At 34.5% G+C, this 22,420-nt stretch overlaps 3 protein-coding genes across 3 annotated transcripts in view; 1 reads left to right on the top strand and 2 right to left on the bottom strand.

Annotated features, from left to right (window-relative positions):
- The window catches only part of LOC143915198 (fas-associated death domain protein-like), a 231,697-nt gene that overhangs the window by 165,154 nt on the left and 44,123 nt on the right, over nucleotides 1-22,420 (bottom strand). The gene's annotated exons all lie outside the window — the stretch shown is intronic.
- Nucleotides 3,524-13,296, bottom strand: LOC143916547 (peroxisomal acyl-coenzyme A oxidase 3-like). Its single transcript, XM_077437692.1, has 15 exons — nucleotides 13,147-13,296; nucleotides 12,936-13,076; nucleotides 11,758-12,073; nucleotides 11,502-11,676; nucleotides 9,736-10,069; nucleotides 9,389-9,491; nucleotides 9,179-9,319; nucleotides 8,864-9,097; nucleotides 5,003-5,157; nucleotides 4,782-4,913; nucleotides 4,668-4,725; nucleotides 4,556-4,573; nucleotides 4,315-4,505; nucleotides 3,989-4,141; nucleotides 3,524-3,634 (listed from the first exon to the last, which is right to left on the bottom strand). The coding sequence occupies exons 1-15, from the start codon at nucleotides 13,294-13,296 to the stop codon at nucleotides 3,524-3,526; spliced, it is 2,412 nt and encodes an 803-aa protein (XP_077293818.1).
- LOC143913558 (uncharacterized) lies at nucleotides 19,256-22,275 on the top strand. The gene is made up of 2 exons (XM_077433430.1): nucleotides 19,256-19,523; nucleotides 21,600-22,275. The coding sequence occupies exons 1-2, from the start codon at nucleotides 19,346-19,348 to the stop codon at nucleotides 22,046-22,048; spliced, it is 627 nt and encodes a 208-aa protein (XP_077289556.1). The 5' UTR covers nucleotides 19,256-19,345; the 3' UTR covers nucleotides 22,049-22,275.

Raw genomic sequence — 22,420 nt, 5'->3', positions numbered from 1 at the left:
TATTGAACCGTACAGACGCATTCACACATACCGGCAGCATTATGAAATACTAATAGCTGTGATAGCATTTTCGATACAAATTGAGTGCAAATGTATGGAAACTTCCACAAGACAAATGTTCTACTTCCGGTTGTCGGATTTTGTTGAAATTTTTGTTATTACTTAAAATCACTATCAGTATTATACAAAATAAATATCAAGAAGATTAAAATAATTTAAAAGGTCAACTTAAATTAATGAAATATTGTTTTAAAAAAAAATACTACTTCCGGTTTACGAATTCTGATCAAAAACTTATCAGCTCTAATTTAGTACATAGAGAATAGAAATATAAACTTTCAGCTTGATACATCTAGGGGTGTGGACAGGATAGTGGCCACAACATTTTTGACCTTTTTAAGAGGAAAAAAATCTCACTTCCGGTCTATTGAATTAAGTGATTTTTTTTATTTTCATCACATTAATACAACTATTATACTGTAAAGTTATTAAGAGAGACGCCCGTAGACCGGTGACGTCATGGTGACGCCAACCAATGGTGGAGTCGGGCGTTGCGGCCAATGGCTGCGCCAGACTCCTTAACCAATGACTATACACATGTAATACGTGTATGCGCTGAGCGCTGAGTATTTATAAGTATGGTGCGCTCTTGAACGGTGGCATTCGGATCCTGGCCTCCACCTGACGAGCAGCTAATAAAGACTTGGAATCTGCCTGCGTGTTTTCTTGTACCTCGACCTGACTCCACTTACCTCTGAATACTCTTCAATACTTAAATTTTTTCGTAAATAACACACATGTTGAAGGGGTCGAAAAAAATAGTGGGAGAAAAATCGAACTTGAGTAAAATGCCACTTCCGGTTGACGGATGCCTACCAAATTTTATACATAACTTGTTATTAAGCTTAAACTTGTAGATATGAAATTTCAGTTCAATAAACTAAAAGGTTTCTGAGAAAAACATAAAAACCTGCATTCTCCAGAGTAAAAGTACTACTTCCGGTTCAGGTAAAAATATTAAAAAATATATTACTTAATAAAATTTATAATTTCTATTACATATAAAAAAATTTCAGTCCGATTGAGTTAGCGGTTTTGGAGATAATTGGATTCAAAAGCTTAAAAAAAAAGAGGACACCTATAAGGGGAGGTACCATTTCCGGTCAATTTAAAATTTTGAAAAAAAATTACGTCGTGTCGAATAGAATTTCAGTCATCAATACCAAGTTTCAGTTTGATAGGACTAGCGGTGTTCAAATACACAGACACACAGGCACACGCATTTTTTCTAGATCATGAAAACGTGATCAGTGATCGATTCTGAGTCCGAATCCGTCAAAATCTCGAGTTTGAATTTTCGCATGATCACAAAACTTCATCTATTGTTACTACGTATATAGATAAAGTAAAAATACTAGCATGCCTGATCTATGCTATGGCATCCGGGTCAAAAATCACCCCTGGAATGTTTTAATTTATTAATTTCAAAACAGAGCAAGCAATAAAGTACATAACAAAAGACCAATTATAGGTTTCCGCTAGTAGTAATAAACTAAAACACACACGTAATCATACATAAAATTTCAAATTAACATAAGAAAAAACATAGAAATTAAATTAAAAGATTATTCAAAAAATGACTTAACTAAAACTGAGAATTATCTTACATAAAACGTACATAAAACTGAGAATTATCTTATTCTTGTATATATTTTTTCAGTGTTAAAACTATAAAAAAAATTTACATGGGCAACAAAACTCAAAATTTCGGCTTTGGCTGTCAAACACGTCAACTCCCGATCTATAGCTAGTCAATTTGGATGCAACAAGACATCAGTGCTCAAATATATCAAGATGAAATCAAATCCTACACCTCCAGAACGATAAAAACGTCCAGGAAGACCGAAAAAGACCACAATTGCTGAAGATCAACTTTTGAAGTGTTCCTGTCTTCAGAACTACCGTGGATATCAGATCGGAGTTTATAGCGGCTAGTAGTTCTGAAATAAGCCTAGAAACTACGTGACATTACCTTCGTAAATGGGGTTTTTTTGCAAGAAGACCAACAACAAATCTATTTCACACTAAAAAAGATGCGGCTGCAGCGTCTGGAATGGGCCAAAAAATAGGTTTGTAAAAATATGAAAATTGGACCCTAAGTGATTGGCAGAATATGATCTTCTCGGATGAGAGTAAATTAAATTTATTCGGGTCCGATTAAATGCGGTGTGTGAGACGCAGAACGGGGGAACGTCTAAGTGACGAATGCTTTTTGCCAACGGTGAAGTATCCTGCAGGATAGATGGTCTGGGGTCTTTCTTTTACTTTTGGGTGGGCCAGTTGGCTTTTATTGACGGAACGGTAAACGCAGAAGCTTACAAAAATATATGAACAATGAACCTGTTCCCATCTATTGAAATGCATTGCGCGTATGGAACACAGAGCTTTTCCAGGACAATTCTGCACCGTCTTATCGCGCTAAATCTGTATGTTTATATATTTTTTAAATACTTTATATCCTAGGCAATATTTTAAATGCAAAAATTTTGTACAGATTAAATTTTATGATATTTAGGAGAGATACTTTATTTAAAAAACCATGGAATTTTGACGCTGGAGTGGCTGGGTAATAGTCATGACTTAAGCTTGATTGAGAACTTATGGGGCATAATGGGGTAAAAGTGAATAGCAATAAGCCTATTTATAAATACCAGCTTATACAAACATTAGAAAAAGTGTGGTATGATGATATTACAGGCGAATGTTTAAAAATATTGGTGGAATCGATGCCTTCGAGAATGAGAGAAGTGATATGAAATAAAGGAAGGGTTGCACAATATAAGATATAAGTGTTTGTTATAAGTATTATACATATATATAGATATAATTAAAGTAAAAAAAAAATTAATAAATAAATAGATTTTATGCCAAAAAACATTTTTTTCTATAGACAACTAAATCTTTTAAAAAACACAATTTTACAAAAACTTCAAATCATCGAAAATATATTTATGTAACACTTGTCATTCAAAATTGTTGGATATAAATTATTTAGAGCAAATAAATGTAAAAATGCGCATTTTTAAGGTAGACACTTTTTCATTGACCGCTACGGTATATAATTTCGAAAGAGACTTTGTATGTATGTATGCAAGTTTTGATTCGTAGAATCCGTGTCGTTAAATTTATTAAGAAAATAAAATAAAATAAATAAAATAAAACTATTCAAATAAATTTAATATTTTTTTTACAATTAGATATTTAAGCTGTTTATATCACAAATACCGAGCGAAGCCGGGAATAAACACTACATAGTGTATAATAATGTAAACATAAGTTTTTTTCAAATATTCAAATACATGTGAGTACATTTATGCCTTTCATTTATTAATTTAATATATAAATAATTAAAAAAAACTCAATTTGTACAAAAAAAATTCTTTCCAAAACCATATTCAAAATAAGTTACTCAAATAATCCTCAACTCTGTTTTTAAAATATTATATATTTCTTTACAATGTTGTTATAATTTAGATTGCTTGTTGATTTTCCGTGTTATTATGTCTTTCCACCAATTCGGTCTCGTTAAAGCTCCAGGATTTGAAAATATGGTGGACTGCATTCTTTGATAAACCTTTATACAATAAATTAAATAATTATTGCCGAATTTCCTTTAGGCGTCATGGTGTTGTGGGATTGCGGTATGGCTATCGCCATACTTAATTAGTTTTCGCGACAGTCGTGTTTGATGTGCACTGTGCAATTTATAACGATGCACTTCCAAATCTTGTGAGTAATATGAACAGATGTTTATTAGATATATGTATGTATATGTATATATCGAACATCAAAAACCAAACACGAATGTCGCGGAAAATAATTAAGTATGGTGATAGCCATACTGCATTCTTACAACACTTGCCGCTTCTATTATTATTACATTTCTTTGTATATTGAACACATTAAAAATGAAATATAATATACGTACACATCCATCACTGTTTCCTAGAACAGAGTTGAGTATGAAATCTGGTGGAGCTAAAGTGTCCACCAGTGCAACGGCTTCCGGCTTCAATGTTTTACACAAGTTTATGATTCCATCTCTAAGCAACTGCCCGGCTTCGCCAATAAAGTAACCTCCCTGCAAAATCATCATTTATTGTCGTCTCAAAAGGATATGATTTACAATTATGTATACTGTACAGTGTACAATGTACTGCAATGTGGGAACATAAGAGAGGACAATATACAATAGGACAATAGATACCCCGCATCAGGCTAAGGGAACTCAGTAAGTGCCCGAACAAAGGATACGTTGGAGTTCTCACAGATATGGGCGAGTTCGTGCGTGGAAACAATAGATACGCCAGGATAGACCTTTAAGTGCCTAGATAATATACAAACTAACAAATCGGAGAAGCTATTCTGTGCAACTTGGACTTTATAAGGAGGTACGCGAGGTAGATGAGAGATTCTGGAGTGATTGGTGGTTCCGTGTGGACCTCCTGAATCGTTGAATAAATGCTGTGGTCTTTCATTTGGATCCTGAACTCACCTCTACGCAACAGTACGTCTGTACAACTCAGAAGATAGAGCGCTCAGTACTCAAATGTTACATATAAATGTAATGTAAACAATACATATAAGACATACATCGGTATACTCACGCAGAAAGTAATATTTGTTTAACACGTACGTATCCATATGTGTTAAACAAATATTTTCCTAAACCATTCATTTGAACGGGCAAAAAACTAGTTACGTATATTTTAAAACAATACCACGTATAAATTGGTCAAGTGTTTCTCCAGACTCCACGCTCCATACAAAGAAGCGAGCTTCGTCAAAACTTCTTTGCAATTTCTATCTTGAACTTCCAACAAAAAATCGCAACATTTTTCCAGGATGGTGTGCTGTAAATTAATCGATTTCAATTCAAAACAAGATCAACACACATATAATAATTTGATTAATTACTTAAATCTCAGATAATAAAGAATACCTCGGCAAATACGGTAGATAATATTACAGAGTGATAAGTTTGGCTGTCGTTTTTTACACTGAAACTATCGAGTCCTTCTTTAGATAATCGTTTTGTTTTATCATAAGTCAACTTCAACATGTAGCACACTAACCACTTGTATGCGTTTAGCAATCCTGAAATATACATATCAATAAGGTAATATGTCGAATTTTCACATTTTTGGATGTGTTTGTATCAGTGGCGGCTCTCTCAGATTTCCCAGTGGGGGGGCTGCATAGATGATTCGGGCTGTAGTATCTCGTGATAATACCGTTGATGAAATGCAAACAAAAATTGCATGTATATGTATTAAACCAGTAGGGCTGCAGCCCCGCAGACCATATGAACGACAAAAATATCATGCATATTTACTATACTGGCAGGCTGCAGCTCCGCAGACCACATAGACGAGCCACCACTGGTTTTTATATGGGTGACGGTACGTACGATAAAAGTGAAACTATTCTTGGTGGTAGTGACGCCACTAAGGGCGCGATCACACAGCGAGGGAGTGGTATGCTGTACGCGGGATATTTTTTTTTAGATAGTTTTAAACACATACAAAAAATAGGGTCATACCCGGTATGATACGCCGGATCTTGCGGGATCGTGCGGGATCGGAGCGGTCTCGTTGAAATTCTATAGAATTGTTTATACTAACTTGACGGTGATATATACCAATTCGTCGACCCTTGGACGACGCTTGACAGTGATCGATAACGGTGTATCCCATATTTGCAAAAAAATATAGCAGAACTTGTCGGAATAATAAGATTATAGAAAATACAAATTACATTAAGGATTTCAAGCTTTTATTGTTTAATAATTCAGTTTTAAACTTAATTAGTAAACAATTAACAAAAATAGACAAACAAGTGTCCGGTTTATAACAACAATTGACTAATATTTCCGGGTAGGTTTAAGAATTAAATACTCATTCGATACATTCATAAACAAACTCTGCGATCACGGACAAAGATGTATTCAGCATAAAGGGTTTTATGTAGTACACTAATTGTTTACCGAAACCAATTGTTACTAAATAAACAGAAATGACTAGACAATGGACTCAAGTTTTTTGGTACAAAAACTAAATACGTACTTAAATCCCTAATACCATTGACAGATAAACGAACAAAGATGTTTTTTACGTAAAGGGCTATAGTGCACTCAATATGGACTGTAACTAATTGATACTGAATGCATTTCCGTATGAATGTATGTACATGTCGATACAATAACATGTTCGTTTAAAGAGAGCCCATTTTTACTTTATTTTATATCAAGAACAAAGTATTTTTTATTTATACTTTTTATACTCAAGAAAGTGGTGACTGCAATTGCAGTTTTGTGTTTAACATCACAAACAGTTCGTCTTTTGAGCTCGGTACATTGCAGTTCATAATATCGGTACATCGCAGTTCATAATGTCAGAAAAATTAATAGACGTCAGATCCGTAAAATATAAGGACCAAAACATTCGCAATGAAGCTCTCTCTCTGTTGCATCGATCTCTGTTGCATGCTTCTTCGTACTTCTTCTTGCACGTGCACGTGCAACAAGTGCAACAATGCACATATGTTACCAAAAAAACTCCATTGTCATCTAAAAACGGAATACTTTTCCGTTTCTAATTATCTAGTATAATATGGGATACACCGTTATCGATCACTGTCAAGCGTCGTCCGAGGGTCGACGAATTGGTATATATCACCGTCAAGTTAGTATAAACAATTCTATAGAATTTCAACGAGACCACTCCGATCCCGCACGATCCCGCAAGATCCGGCGTATCATACCGGGTATGACCCTATTTTTTGTATGTGTTTAAAACTATCTAAAAAAATATATCCCGCGTACAGCATACCGCTCCCTCGCTGTGTGATCGCGCCCTAATTGACATGAATGAGAGGAGAGTAGACTTTTACAATGAGCGCGAAAGAGATGTAATGGAACGACTTTTTATATTGAAAACCGTTGATTTAAACAATCGCTGATAACCATTTAGTTCAATTTACAAATTCGTAATGACATATGAATGTATAGGATGTTTTTTTAGAAATAAAGTACATAAAAATCGTGGTAATGACCATGGTATTGACTTGATTGCAAGATAATGTTATGTCATTAGTGTTTAAATATGATATCGGACTTATGGTCTCCGTGGTTAGTGTGAATAAAGCAAAATCTGTGAGTCGAGCTTTTGACCACTTTTTCGAGCAGCTTGGGCTGTATATCGGCAATAACGCGGTGAATGTTGGTTTCCAAGTCGTTCATCGTCTCTGGTTTATCGGCGTAGACTTCACATATCCCCCCAGAAAATAACCAAAAGTTATTTTCTGTTAGATCGCACGATCTTGGAGGCCAATTTTCACGTCGAAGGTCTCATCGAATGTTTCCTTTAATAAATTGATTATGGCGCGTACTGACGATGGCCAATCGGTTTCAATTCTTGCACGTACCAAACTCGTAAACCAAAATCTTCAACGAAGAAGGTGGATACAGCTCCAATTGTTGTGCACAATGGCGAATCGACTCATTCGGATCCTTCTGAATACTATGCTAGATAGCAGCAACAGTTTTTTGGGTGCGCACTGTAGGACGTCTGCGGATGCTTATTATCAATTAGGGCAAAAACCATAGATATAGAATAACCATAGAAACGCCCTTACACTCTAAGCCGGTCACCCTGTTGAACCATGCACAAACAAAGTAGTGTATGGTCCAACTCTCAATAGCTAGTTAGCTTCTAAGTAGGAAGGTCGATTGACATTTTTCGAAAATGCCAATGTGTTCATTGAAATTGTGTTACAATTACTCAAGAAAACATAAAAAGATACATATCATATGTAAGAATTAATATATAATGTCTTCAATTATTGTAGTATTTTAACATTTAATGAAATATCGGCGCGATGTATGTAGTTTTGTATGCAGTGATTGAACAGCGGTCGACAACCTCTGCCACAGATGTCTCTAAATGCACGCGCATATCTTGTTGGCACTGAAGGAAATTCAGAAATCGACATTAAGTTTAAAACTACAAACAATGAACTAAATATTAAAGTGTCAGCTTTAAAATTGATCCTTGTGGAAGTTACTAATATTTAAATATTGTAATAGTTAATGATGGTAACATATATTTGTAGTTTAATAGTGTGTATAGCTAAATATTTTTTTCTTAATATAGATTTATTAGTTTGGTTTACTGTCACACGGAGTGTCTTATAAAATAAAGTTATAAATAAAGTGCATGTACATATGTACATAAACCGGTTGCTGACCACTGCGTCGACCTTTTTTTCACCACTTCCCCGCTAGTTAAACCCCCCCCCCCCCCTCTTCTCAGTTGGTGGCGACAACATCTCCGACCAAAAATGTACGTAATGGCTCATCTATGTTATTCTATATCTATGGCAAAAACACACTGAGTGGTATGGGCCATCATCCTTGGTTTCCCGCTATTGTATCATATACGTATATGGCAAAGGGTGCTGCGTTTTTTCGCATGTTTAAAAGTAAAAAACACGAACCACGTACCACTCAGTGTCTTTCGCCCTTAGAGTATGTGTAGTGCGAAAACAATCCACGGTTATTCGAGAATGACTTGCTCGGAGGGATGAATATGTCGACCGTAAAATGGATGTAGCGGAAGGTAAGTTTCGCTAACTGAACCATGATTTTGAAATTAAATTTAAAATCAGAAAGCGTTATAAAATGGGAAATCAAATTAAGCACAAATCAGCTGTCAGCTGTCAAATTGACTGTCGCTGAAAAACGTGTTGCCAATTCAAAAAACAAAGCTCTAAAAAACAACGCTTTATGTACATATATACACACCTTTAAGATCGATGGCCTCTTGCCACGAGGACACATTACGTTTGGATTTAAGTATTGTATCAAAATCATTGATGAAATTAGCCGACTTATAAGGAGTATTTATTTTGTTTCCCTTTTCCAGTTTTCTCATGAGTGAAAGTAGCCAATTGCTCGTTTGCTGTATGAGCACAGTATTTTCCCCTTCGTATGTACAATTTGCGTCGTTGTCATTGCGAATTTTTCCAATTCCAGAAGCTGAAAATAATCGTTTAAATACAATACACAGTAACGGTACTATTATTTATCCAGGACACAATTATTGGCAGTTTATAATACCTTGAAGATAACCATGCCCACCGCAAGCTTCCCTGCACTCTTGAATACCATTTCTGGCTGTCCATGTGGTGATCGGTTTCGCAGCCGATGCAATTGCATGTATTTCTAAATTCTTAGCTACAACTTCGTTCGTCATATTTCCTATATTTAAAACGCAATCATGGTTAATTTTTTTAAATAACGTATTTACCAGATGATTATCAACAATACCTGCAACAATATCAGCTAAAACTAAAATATGAACTTGTGCCAACCAACTGTGAAATATACGGACTACGTATGTGACGGCAATGTACGGAATCAGTCGAAATTGCTGAAAAAATATGTAAAAGTTTAATGTTCTCAATTTGATGATGAGCGATAAAAAATTTTTCACCACACCCCTCAGGAAAACCATATCAATTAAAAATAAAATTTTAAGTATAATTAAGTTTGTAATTTTTAAATTTCACTAGAATATTTATATAATGTGTATGTATTTTCAAGTTTCAAATAGTTAAAGCCCCCCCATTCTCTCCAAAGCCCCCCCCCCCCTCAGTGCCCAAAGAATCACCCACTTTGGAAAACAGTATAACTACTGGTTGATTGATTTTATGAGTAAGACTGACTTGCTGTTGGTATTCGATGATGGCCAATTCTTCGTTTGAATCCTCGGGACCGAACTGCTTGCGAACGGCCGAATAGCGGATGGCAATTGTTACGGCTTTCAGAATATTGTTGGCGGACATCCCTACTATTAGAATTCTGGCTGTTGACAATGTACCGAGTGTTGCTCCAAATCGCCTGTTCGGATCGCGAATTGGACTGGCGTATTTGCCATCATCGTCGACACCCCCTAACTTGTTCAACAGACAATCCTTTGATATTCGATATGAATTAAACATCACGAATCTGAAATTAGTAATTAAAAAATATATATATTTAAATTACATATTTTAACTATAGGTGTCATGAGGTAGTAGGGGTTCCAAAAAACCGCCCGAAAGAAAAAGCCGGTTTTTTTACTTTTCTACAAATAAAAAACCGTTTGACCGGGTAATGAGTATTAAAATTATGAAACAAAAATTTGTGTTGTAAATATGATATTATATTCGAAACCAAGTAAAAATTTGCAGATTCGCACACTGCCGCGCCAAAAAGGGTAGGCCCTGGCGAGCGGATCCCGAGTATGGTTGCCAGATGATAATTTGATAAAGGAGGGCAGATGGGTCTAAAAAGGAGGATTTTCTGTAAAAAAGGAGGACATTCAGAAATTAAACGAATTTTTTAAATTATTTTACTTTATTTGAATCATATTTAGCTGAGCTGCCAATTTTGGAAAGAAGTTCTTGGTTTTTTAACAAATAATTATAAAAATCTTCACATATCATGTTTTTGAAGTTGTATTGAGTAAGAATTAAAGATTTAACTGACTGCACACTTAGTCTATTCCTCTCTTTGCTCCACTGAGTATTAATTAATCAGTGAAAAAACTCTTTCCACATTTGCATTATGTGCGCTTATACAAAAATAAAACTCGCAGATCTTGAGCAGTTCTGAGAAACATTCAATGTTTTTAACACTTTGAAGTAGATTGTCCACTGCTCGTGCAACTTCAAATCATAATATGCTTCATCTTCATCTGATTTTGATTTAAGACATGAAATCAAGTTACAAAATTGATCGTGTAGCTTAACATCGTCAATCTCTACACCTCTGATGTTCAAGAACTCAATGCATGAAACTAAATCATCATAAATAAGTCCCGCCCGATGTTTAGCAAAAAGGAGGACTTACAGTAGGTAAGGGAGGACGGGAGGACAAAACATGGAAAAGGAGGACATGTCCTCCTTTTGGATACCATCTGGCAACCCTAATCCCGAGTTCCTCTCTCGCCCACCGACCACCACCGGGGAAGGACTTTCCCCTGCGACCTCTCCAGTCCGTCTCCAGGGAAGACGGGGCCCAGAGATCAGCCGCCATTGTTGAAGAACCGCTGTGAGGTTGAGTGGATCATCACTCCCTCCCCTGAGTTCCAACACCACGTCACCTGCATCTTCACGCAGCTTCCAGAGAAGCGTCAGCCGTGGGAGGACTGAACAGGTGACCCGAGAGCCAGTTTTCCAGCCCTCGAGGAAAGCTGTTATCGACGAGACGAGCCAGCAATCAGGACCCTTCCCGATAATTATACTGTATCCCAGGTAAGTCCAAGTTCCTAATAACGCGATTCCTGGAAGGACGACGACGTATCCGCCCTCTGCATCTCCCACCGCGAGATCAGTATAAGCGCGCGCAAACCGTTCGTTATAATACTTTATTTTTTTTTAATTAAATAGGTTTATACCCATTGTCAATTCCATTGAGACCGATTTTTTCACCGATGTCTCCAACGATGACTCCAGCGAAAGGTAGCATCGTTTTTGTACACCTTATTGGAATTAGGAATGTATGCAATCCCTGATCTTTGCCATCTGCAGTTATTAACTTGGCATAGACAATGGCGTGAGTGGCCATCTGACCTGTCGACAACAAAACATCACATTATTTCCAACAAAATCAGTACGGACCCGGTTGAATGAACACAAAATGGTCTAACAAACCTAAACCCCCGACCCAGAACTTGGCAGCTTCGAACGACGACGAATTTATTATGAATTGTTTAGTTTTCACGTCGTAAGTGGCCGTTGTCATCATTCTCTTTGCGTTCGATCCGTGAGCTACTTCGGTGAGTGCAAAACATCCTATAATCTCATCGTTCTCCGATTGCTCGATGTATTTTTGGTGTTTCTCCGTTCCCACACTTTGTATGACATTGTGGAAAGCTAAATATGACAGAGCGAGTTTCACACCGATGGCAGCATCAAACAAGAACATTGTTTCGGCACAAGCCCATGCGATTCTGGGATTTTGAAGTACCTACATCAAGTCAAAGTTATGAATTCAAAGTCTGGGATTAAATTTAGGGAACTAATTATTTGGTAGGTTAAAAATAACTAAAATGATCAACTAAAAATTAATAGAAAGTTTAGAATGGTCTTCATATCCCATTTATTATGTGAAGAAATTGAGGGGATAAAACAGAGCTTGCAGTTTACCATAGACGGTGTTTTTCCTGTCGAAACCAAGCAACTGCTTGGTTTCGAAATGTGGATGCTGAAAGGTATTTCCATAAATACAAAAATGTTACCGATCGTCGCACGAATCTCAAAAAGAAACTGTAGAAATATGCTCCATGTTGAGTTTTAATAAATTTTAATTCATAATTAATATTTTTATATTCATATTTTTTGTCTTTGTATTTTTATATTCATGTTTTTTTCAATGTAATTTTAATTCCAAAACATTTTTGAATTTTTCTATTATTTTTTAATTGTTGTGTTGTCTTTAAATTGTATGTATATATGTACATATATAAATTTTGTTAAAATTCGTCATTTTTATTATTTAAATTTAAAGTATTCATAAAAATACATGCTAAATTGAACATTTTTAATGCAAATGCAAAATGAAAATGCTAAAATTGACAAAAATAGATGCCCAAAATACGTGTCTCTAATGATAAGTAAAACCAAATAAATTATAATTTTTGACAGTTGTATGATAGCGCTTAGCGCATCTTAGATCTTAGCAACACTTATTTATTTAAGGGTCCGGTTAGGTTAGGTTAAGTTAGGGTTGGCCCTATTCATTTATGATTAGGTTGTTAGGGACTTTTTTAAATGCTTTTTATTCGTTTGTTTTAATTTTAATTTTAATTAATTGATTTATTTATACATACTCTGTCCATCGGTAGTACAAGTCCAGAGGCCTTCATTGCTTTCATTCTCTTGAAAGTCAAATGACGGTGTTCGTCAAAACTCAAAGTCAACGGTGACGTGTGAAATAGTTCATTGTGTTCAATAAAAGACCACACATCGTGCTGTAAAATTATTTTAACGATGAATAAATTCGAATTATTTTATCTACAAGATTAATAAAAATAATATTACAATATAGCGTAAAGACCCTTCATCGTAGATGGACAATTTCATCTTCCTCCAATCGAATGATGCTTGCCGTCGGTAAGGTGTTAACGGACCATCAGGGAAATCCGGAAGTATGTCGGTCATTTTACTAATATCTACAGGTGTTGTAGTCATTTTGAAACACAGGTATATCTTTTCAGTGGTGGTGATGAATCGTTGTTGAAGATGTCTTCAACCAACTAGTATTCCTATTACTGATTGACTGTTTAATAGCCACTTGATTGGAGATTATTCATCGTTATTATGTACACCAGGGATCTTCAAATTAAGATTCGCGGGCCAAAATGATCCACGGGGATAATTTATTCCCATAGAATTTTTTTGTTCTCATGAAGAACACTTCATGAAGATTTTCAGGGAGTGAAATCCATAAATATTATATTTTGGATAAGAATTTTGTAATGAGAAAAGTACGCTGAATTTTACATTTCAAATTGAATTTTATAATCACTGAATAATATGTGATTTTGAACGTCTGCAAAGTTACAAAAAACAAAAAAAATTATATGTTAAGCAAAAAATACATATTTAAATATGTACATATATCCAACTTATAACACAACATAATATGTATTGTACTAATGTAAATGTACATATTGTTTTACTAGTAGGACTTTAAGACATTTTTTAATAATACCAGAATTTCTAATCTCATCAGACAGTATATTATTTTGAATAATATCTCTGTCCAAAATGCTTCTGTATCTACATATTTAATTTTAGGCCATAAAATTATTACTGCTTCCAATATCAATTAAAATAAACTTATCAAAATATGGTGGAAATCTATTTTATATGTGTATCTACATAAATACATACAATGTTACATTTAAAAATGTTGTTTATTATGGTATGAGTGAATTTTTGCTTTAGTATATGTATGAATTATCTAATTTTTGCTGATATACTAATTTTATTACCGTATACTTATTTAATTAGCTTGAACATGAATTACTGAACTATAAATAAAATATCTCATGGCCATTTTATTTGTAAGTTTATTGTTGAAATAAGATGGGATGAAGCAAATGTTTGAATAATTAATTTTTAGCTAGAGTTTTTAGAAAACATAAAAAAATAGAAATGTCCGAATATATCATATTATTTTATCTACACATGTACATACATACATACATATTTGATGAATATAAAGAGTATTAAAAAAGAATATTTATTTAATGAAACAAATGCAGACACAGAATTATATAGCGGCTGTGAGAGCGTTTTCGATACACGTTTGAGCGAAAACCCAGGGATTTTTTTTATTTCATTTATTTTACGATCAGCTGAATACGCATGTGTAAAGCGGGCTCTTCACTCGCGTGCGAACACGGCGTGAACTCGCGCCGCGAATCAGCGAGTGTGGTGACATATTTTTACTTACTTTGTTCGCGCCAGTGGCGTAGATAGAAATTTTGGGCCCTGATGCAAAAATTTCTCCCCACTTCCTGACCAGTTTGTTCGCTTCAGATTTTATTTCTTCGTATGAATTTCGTAATTTACTCACATTCTCATATATACGATCCAACACCACATGCCCGATTTGTTATTGACACGCCTACTTAGCTTTATACAGTGGCGTGCGGTGAAATTCTTTCTCTTTCTGTCGTAAAGTCCAACTTAATATGCGCAATACTAGCTAACTACGCAACTCACTCAGCTAAATGCTAGCTACGCCCCTGGATCACGGCGTTCCCCGCGAAAAACGAGGAACGCCGCGTAGTGCGAAACGCACACACACACTCACACGCAATAAATAGATAAATATACCTACAGAATTTATCACTTCCTTGCAATGTACGTCTTCCTCAAGAAATGAGTCCACCACATCGTAAGCAAACCATATGGTTTTATAGACCTCACTCGAGCCTGCACCACTGTGGATGGAATCTCTCACTTTTTTTTTATAGGTTCTATAGCTGGACATAAGCGACTCATTTTTTTTCTTGCATTCAATCCAAGCATCATGGACCATATATTTTTATTTTGATGGTCCTTATGTTTGGACTGCCATATTATTGGCTCTGCTTGAAAGCATTGAAGCAGTCTGAGCTCCCGATCTTTACACCATGAGACGCTTTACACCATTGAAATTCGTTTCATGGTGCTTACGGACTAAACCAACGACGAAATATCGAAATAAAAATTAAATTTTAAAATTGAAATTAAATATCAAAATCAAGCTAAAGAGCGAGATTGAGCTAAAATTAGATCATCGTTGATGTTTTGAATTACAGCAATGTTTTGTATTAGGACGATACCGCATTTAAAACCAGAGAAATATTATAATTTCTCTGCATACGAGCGAAAAAAAATATTGTTAAAGTCGTCACGAGATGTTACTGTATTTCCACGTGGATGATCGATAAAAAAAAACAATTCATAAAAAAACGCGGTGTCGGATGTCGGTGATTTGTCAAAGGGTTTTTTTTATTTCGTCGAAATAAAATTAATAATCACACATTATCCGATAAATTTTACCTCTGAAATGATTTAATTACTTGATTTATTTCGACGAGAGAAACAATTGAAGAATAAAAAAATCCGTTTGATGTGACCGACAACACCCCGGGTTAGCAAAAATCGTTGGATCACCCATACTAATACATGATATATTCTCAGTAACTGCGCATTACGGGGAAGTAAAAATAATAATTCTTTGATTTTTTTTCGATCTTAGTGCGTATCTTCGTAAGTCAAAACATCTTCGACAAACAAAAGTCGAGGATTACCTGTATGTGATTGTTGATGATCTAATTTTAGGTCAATCTCGAAAATTTATTTAAATTGTGCATGTTCTGTTTTAACTTTCAATATTTAATTTTAATTTTAATATAATGATTATAATTTTATTTTGATACTTGAATTTAATTTTAATATAATAATAATAGTTTTAATTTTGATATTTAATTTCAATTTTTAAATTTAATTTTTATTTCGATATTTTGTACGCTACTGGTTTTAAAAGTTGGCCTGTGGGCCATTCGTTGGCTTGGTGCGTACGCACCATAAGACAAACGACGACCGCGTCTTGCGCACGCGTAAGGGCGCGAACACACAGCGAGGGATGCGGTATATTGTACGTGGGATATATTTTTTAGATAATTTTAAACATACAAAAAAAAAACATGTTAGACGGCTGTCATATACGTGGTATCGTGTGGTATATACATATATGGGACCGTCTATTCATTGGAGCGGTAACACACAGCGCGGGATGCGGGATGTTGTACGTAGGATGTTTTTTTTAGATAGTTTTAAACTTATAGCCAGCAGTTTGGCTTAATGGTAGCGTATATATTTAGCACCACTGAGGTCGAAGGTTTGAGTCCTCGTCGAGCTGCTGGTTAGGTTCGGGGGTTTTGTGACTCCAAATCGATCGTTTCTCTATCAGAGTTTGCCAATTTTATCTGATCATTGTTGAAACGGTTCCTGAAAATTGGTATTAGATCATTTCCTGTTGTCACAAAATCTGTGTGTATAATTTGTAAAAATTATGCACAGTAATCTGAAATCTATAGATATCTCTATAGACATCTCTATAATTTCGTGTTTATTATATGTATAAAAAATATAATAATAATTGTACACAAAAATCTAAAAATAATCCATAGATGTCTCTATGATTATTATTTTTGTACTGATTAATTGGGGTCTACCTCACGGGATCGAAAGTGAAACGCCCGAAAACGCAAATATCGGATGGCAAAGATCGAAAATCGACAGATCTTAAGTCGAAAGATAAAAAAAAGGTCTCAACCAGTGGCGTAGCCAGGATTTTGTCAATGGGGGTGGGGGTGTTTGACAGGAAAAAGGCAAAATAAGTTAATTAATATAAAATCACAACATATAAAAATAAAGTAAATACGTAATAAAAATATAGTATGAACAAAATTCAAATAAAATAAAAATAATGAATACTTTAAAAAATTACGAAATTCACAGATCCAATCTTCGCGTCTTTATTGTAAACATATCTGATATTTTTTCTGCACTAAAATTTATATCCCTATGAATATTTAATAAAGCAAGTATGTAGGTTGGAAAAGCTCCGTTCACTTGTGGCTGTTGTCACCTGAAGTGTTGCTAGAATTTTTAGAAGTATGTAAATATTGGGGAATATTAAAGGATTACAAATTGCAATTGCAGCTAGTACGTTTTTTGGTCGATTTTCACTAGTATTTATATATTGTCACCACATTTCCAACTCTCCAGATAGAATGCAAGGCCCACAAAATATATCTTGGTTGTAAATTTCCCCAAAAGTCTTTTTCTTATTTTTTAAAACACTTGATGGTTGAGAGCTTTTTCCATCAGGAAGCAAACATTGGAAATTTTCAAGTATTATATATGTTTATGTCCTAAAAGTCTATCATGTATTTGTGATGAAAAAAACTATCCAAAAATGGTACAAACGATCAATTGCGACAGGAGTGGGATATTTTGCTGCCGACCGCGATCCGCCAAGGGGGGGGTCCAGACCCCCCGGACCCCCCCCTTCGCCACGCCACTGGTCTCAACCCCCGCCGTACATACTCACTTAATTTGCGCGAGCATTATACAACAGGAACAAGAGGAACAGGCTTTTCCTCCCGTATTCTGCGTGCGCACATTAAACAAGGCTGTATGAAAAAAAGAGAGATAATTTCACCGCATGCCACTCATATATATATATATATATATATATATGTATATATATATATATATATATATATATATATATATATATATTTTTTTTTTTTTTTTTTTTTTTTTTTTTTTCCACAAATCTTCACATGGTCAACATTAATCGACCATCAAACTGAGTCATCAAAAAACTATCAATTAACTTAATTTCTACCAACTGTCTTTTCACTTTATCTATGTACATGTACGTAATAACAATAGATAAAGTTTTGTTTTGTTTTTCTTCAAAGCACATAGCAGCAATTATTTTATTAGTGACCCAAAAGTAACATACATACATAAGAAATAAACGTAGCATTCATAGATCCATAGTATCTCATTAATCATTAAATTCATAATCATTAAATTGTCTAAATTCACACTATTCCTTAGTTTAGGGGGGCGAGTGCCCCCCTATGGCCCCCCCCCCAAATTTCGTCCCTGAGAAAAATTCATAATATTTTCAATTAATGTTAATCGAAAATCGGGATTTTGGGGAGGGGGGCCCTATCCTATATTTCTATTTACATGGATGTGTCTAGATTAGGAATAGATTTTATATTCGGAAACTGTTTAAAATTGTGTATTTAAATCTTACTATATCATTGAAGTACATATAATCAAATGTTATTTTGAAAGTATGAAGTAAATTTAAATCGCTGGTTGATGATGAATCGTCCTATCAAAATTGTTTTAAGCAATTCTGTTTATATTATTCACGAAAATTTGTTTATTCCCATTTTTATTTCAGTAGTTAGTTGTTACATAGGTATTGGTATATACATAATATTGACGTTGGATATGGGCCCGGCAAAAGGGCCCACGCAAATGTTGAAACTTACATTTCGAGCCTAATAAAAAAAGTTAACCGATCCTTGGGCTGTTAAAGCAGGTATTAGTTGTTTGTGTATATCGTAAGAAATTTGTTTTGTTGAAATACCCAAACTTTAGGTCCCAAAGTTGCAATATCCTATAAATAGTTAAAAAGTTGTTTAATTTTACTGAGGGCCCATATTTTCTAACAGATAGTGGGGCCCACATGCCATCGGGCATGTTCGCTTGTATGGCCAGTCCGCCACTGTATATATATTATATATACATAGTACCGTTTACCATGCACCCTTTTTTTTGATCTTTCGACTTAAGATCTTTCGATTTTCGATCTTTGCCTTCCGATATTTGCGTTTTCGGGCGTTTCACTTTCAGTCCTGTGAGGGAGACCGCATTCCCCCAGCCCCCTGTTTGTATTATCAGCCATTACTCACCGCAAGTCCATTAACAAGTCAATATACATGAAAAATAATGCAAAAATTAATTCGCACGTTATAATAGACATAACGGCGATTTATTTGCATCGAAGTAAATATTTGAAGAAATGTGTGAGAGGCTGAAAGGGATGAGCGTTGACAGTTTGGCACTTGGCAGATGACAGCCGCGTGCGGATCCGTCGATCCGCTCATCCGCGTCGTTTTGACGTCTGAGCGGATGAGACGCGGATATGAACCGACTCGACACTCAAAAGATAATCGGACTTGTGCGACAAAAGCGAAACTTATGGGATCATTTTCACGAAGATTATAAAAATACGGAAGTCCGCAAGCAGACCTGGCTGGACATTGCTGAACAGTTGGTTGATGATTATCACGATAAGGACACAAATGAGCAGAGAAAAATATGTATATAATATTGAAGTTTAATTTGTTTTTATTCCAGAGTCAAAATTTAAACATTGTCTAAAATTGGTGATTTTTTTTATATGTTATTATTTTTTATATGAAAGGGGGATTTAAAGATATTAAATTTGTATTTTAAACTCATGAATGGAAATATGATTTGTTTTAAACATTGTTGCCAAATAACGAAAATCCATTGTCAGCATGTAATCATTTTTTTGAATATTTTATGTTTGTAGATATTGATAAGAAATTCATTGTTTGGGATTTAAAATATCTAACTTTTTTGATGCCATAGCACTTTGAGTCTGTTTTTTTTCTTTGCATATAAATTTTTCCCAATATTCTTTCAAGTTGCAGTGTTTTTTTTTTACATATTTAATTTAATAATTAAATATGCAAAAAAGTTACTTGGTACATTCAAAAGGCACTTGGTCAATTATGGTTTCTCACTATGTGGATGATTTTGATTTTTGATTTTCAAATGCTTTTTATTATTTCAAAATTATATTCACAATACATCTTATATCTATTTTAATAGCTATTTCATTTTCTATTTTACAATTTAATTTAATTTGGTTAGTAATCATAGTATTATATTATTCTAATGTTAATGTACAGCATAATAGGAAAAAGAGCTCAAAAACCTATTTACAATTCTTGCGGATGATTTAAAGCTCCAATTGAGTATAGATTCTGAACATTCTTGCAAGCTTTTACAAGGGGATTTAAATGCTCTTCATGCTTGGTCGTTAACTAACTGTTTGCTTTTTAATGTCTCCAAATGTAAGGTAATGTGTTAATCTAGATCTAGATCTATCCCCGGTCGTACTTTTCCTTATCTTACTGGTAACTCTGAATTGAACTGGGTTGAATTTACTGTTGATCTTGGGGTTGCTTTCCAGAGTGACCTAAGGTTCTCCAATCACATTGATTCTGTGTGTTGCTCAGCTTCAAGGATGCTAGGGTTTGTTCTGTTTGACATTTCCTCAATCCCATTGTTCTGAGGCTGTTATACAATGCTCTGGTGAGAAGTATTATGGAGTACGCCTCTATGATCTGGAGTCCTTCAGTCAAAACTTAATCTTTTAAACTTGAACTTATCCAAAGACGCTTTCTCCGGTTTCTTTTTATGGAGCAATATGGGATTTACCCATATTTATTTCCTTCAAGATTTGTCATGGTTATGGTCAGCTACACTTCTTTTGAACACAGTAGGAATATTGCCCTCATCAAGTTCTTGTTTTCTAAATTTAGAGGTTTTATCTCGTGTCAGTATATTCTGGCGGAGATTGGCCTTCATGGTCCGGAGAAATTGATCTGGACGTGCCATCGTCCCCTATTACATATTCGTCTGGCAAGAGTTTTGGCATATTTTAATTATCCCATTCCTCGAGGCCTCCGTTTCTTAAATTCACATCTCTTCATTCGCTGCACCGCTTCATATCTCTTTTCATTCGCTGCACCGCTTCATCGGTTACGGGGGTCGCGACCAACTAGAGCAGTTAATAGTTGACAATTTTAATTATTGACTTGGCTGTTATATTTTTATTTATTGTAAGAATTTTTAATGTCATCTATTTTTTTCTTCTGTAATTCATGTATTTTTTCTTCTGTTCTTAATCTGTTTAGCACACTCGTCGCTTTGAAGCAATCTGTTAGGCGAGTGTGCATGATTAGTTGATTTAAAATAAAATTGAGTACATGCATTTCATCATACATTCATCGTAACTTTTCATATCGGGGATGTGAGGATTTTTTAATCAGATTTGCTATGTAATAAAACCCATTTCATGTTGCCTTCAATTTTTTACTTTATTTTTTAATCGTAACTGAAATTGAATTGAATCATTTATTATTTATATTCAAATGAAAAAAAAACACTTGTTAAGAAATTAAAAATAAACGTGACTATTTATTTCACTTGAACTCAATTCATATAAAATTCCAGTTGATTTATTTTTATTGTATGTTGATGCTGTATTTGTATTTATAGTTTTTGGTATATTTTACATCGCTTTCTTATCAAATACTGAGTATTATTTATTTAAAATGTTTAAAGTGTTATTAATTTTTCAGTGAAAGGCATACAGCAAAGGTGGAAAAGTGCCCGTGATGCATACGTTAAGACTAGAAAAACAGAGTCCACATTCGTGTATATCTACTCTAAATTGATGGGCTTCTTAGACGGAACAACCGATTGCACAAATCTGGACTCGATGGATCAATTGCAATCGTCACTGTCTAAAGAAAGTAATAACTCCGATGAAGACCACGCGGAGGATTGTAAGCCGGCTAAAAACCAGCAAATTAAAAAGAGAAGGCACGATGATTCGGAATTTGAGAAGCGGGTATTAGACTTTGTAAATAAACCGAGTTCCTCAACTAGTCCAGAAGATGCTGACATGTCTTTTTTCGTTTCATTACTGCCGATCGTACAGGAATACACAAACGCTCAAAAGCTCATGTTCCGGTCGAGAGTTTTGGATGTAGCCTTAGAAATTGAAGATATGAATAATATTATTTAACGATAATCTTACAATATTTTACATGTACATACATATTCAATTTAATGTGAATAAAATCTATAAATAATTATAAATGATGGATTTAAAATTAAATATGTAAATATATTCCATACAGAATATATCCGATGGCGGATTAATGCACAGACGTTATGACATTTTTCGTTTTCATATGAGTATTGAAGGCAAAGAAATTGTCATTTGATATGAAATTTAAATAAAAGGGCATTAATAATAAATGGTAGTAGTAAATCATTACAAAACATGCAAAAAAGTTATTATTATGAATAAATCTTTCTGAATTAGTCATGAATGCTAGGAACAATTTTAATGAAACTGAAATGGGTGCCATTTTACTAACTAAAAACCACACAT

This window comes from Arctopsyche grandis, chromosome 1, assembly GCF_051622035.1.
Source record: "Arctopsyche grandis isolate Sample6627 chromosome 1, ASM5162203v2, whole genome shotgun sequence".
NCBI lineage: Eukaryota > Metazoa > Arthropoda > Insecta > Trichoptera > Hydropsychidae > Arctopsyche > Arctopsyche grandis.
Note: the sequence above shows the minus strand (reverse complement) of the source record. Positions and strands in the feature narration are given on the sequence as shown.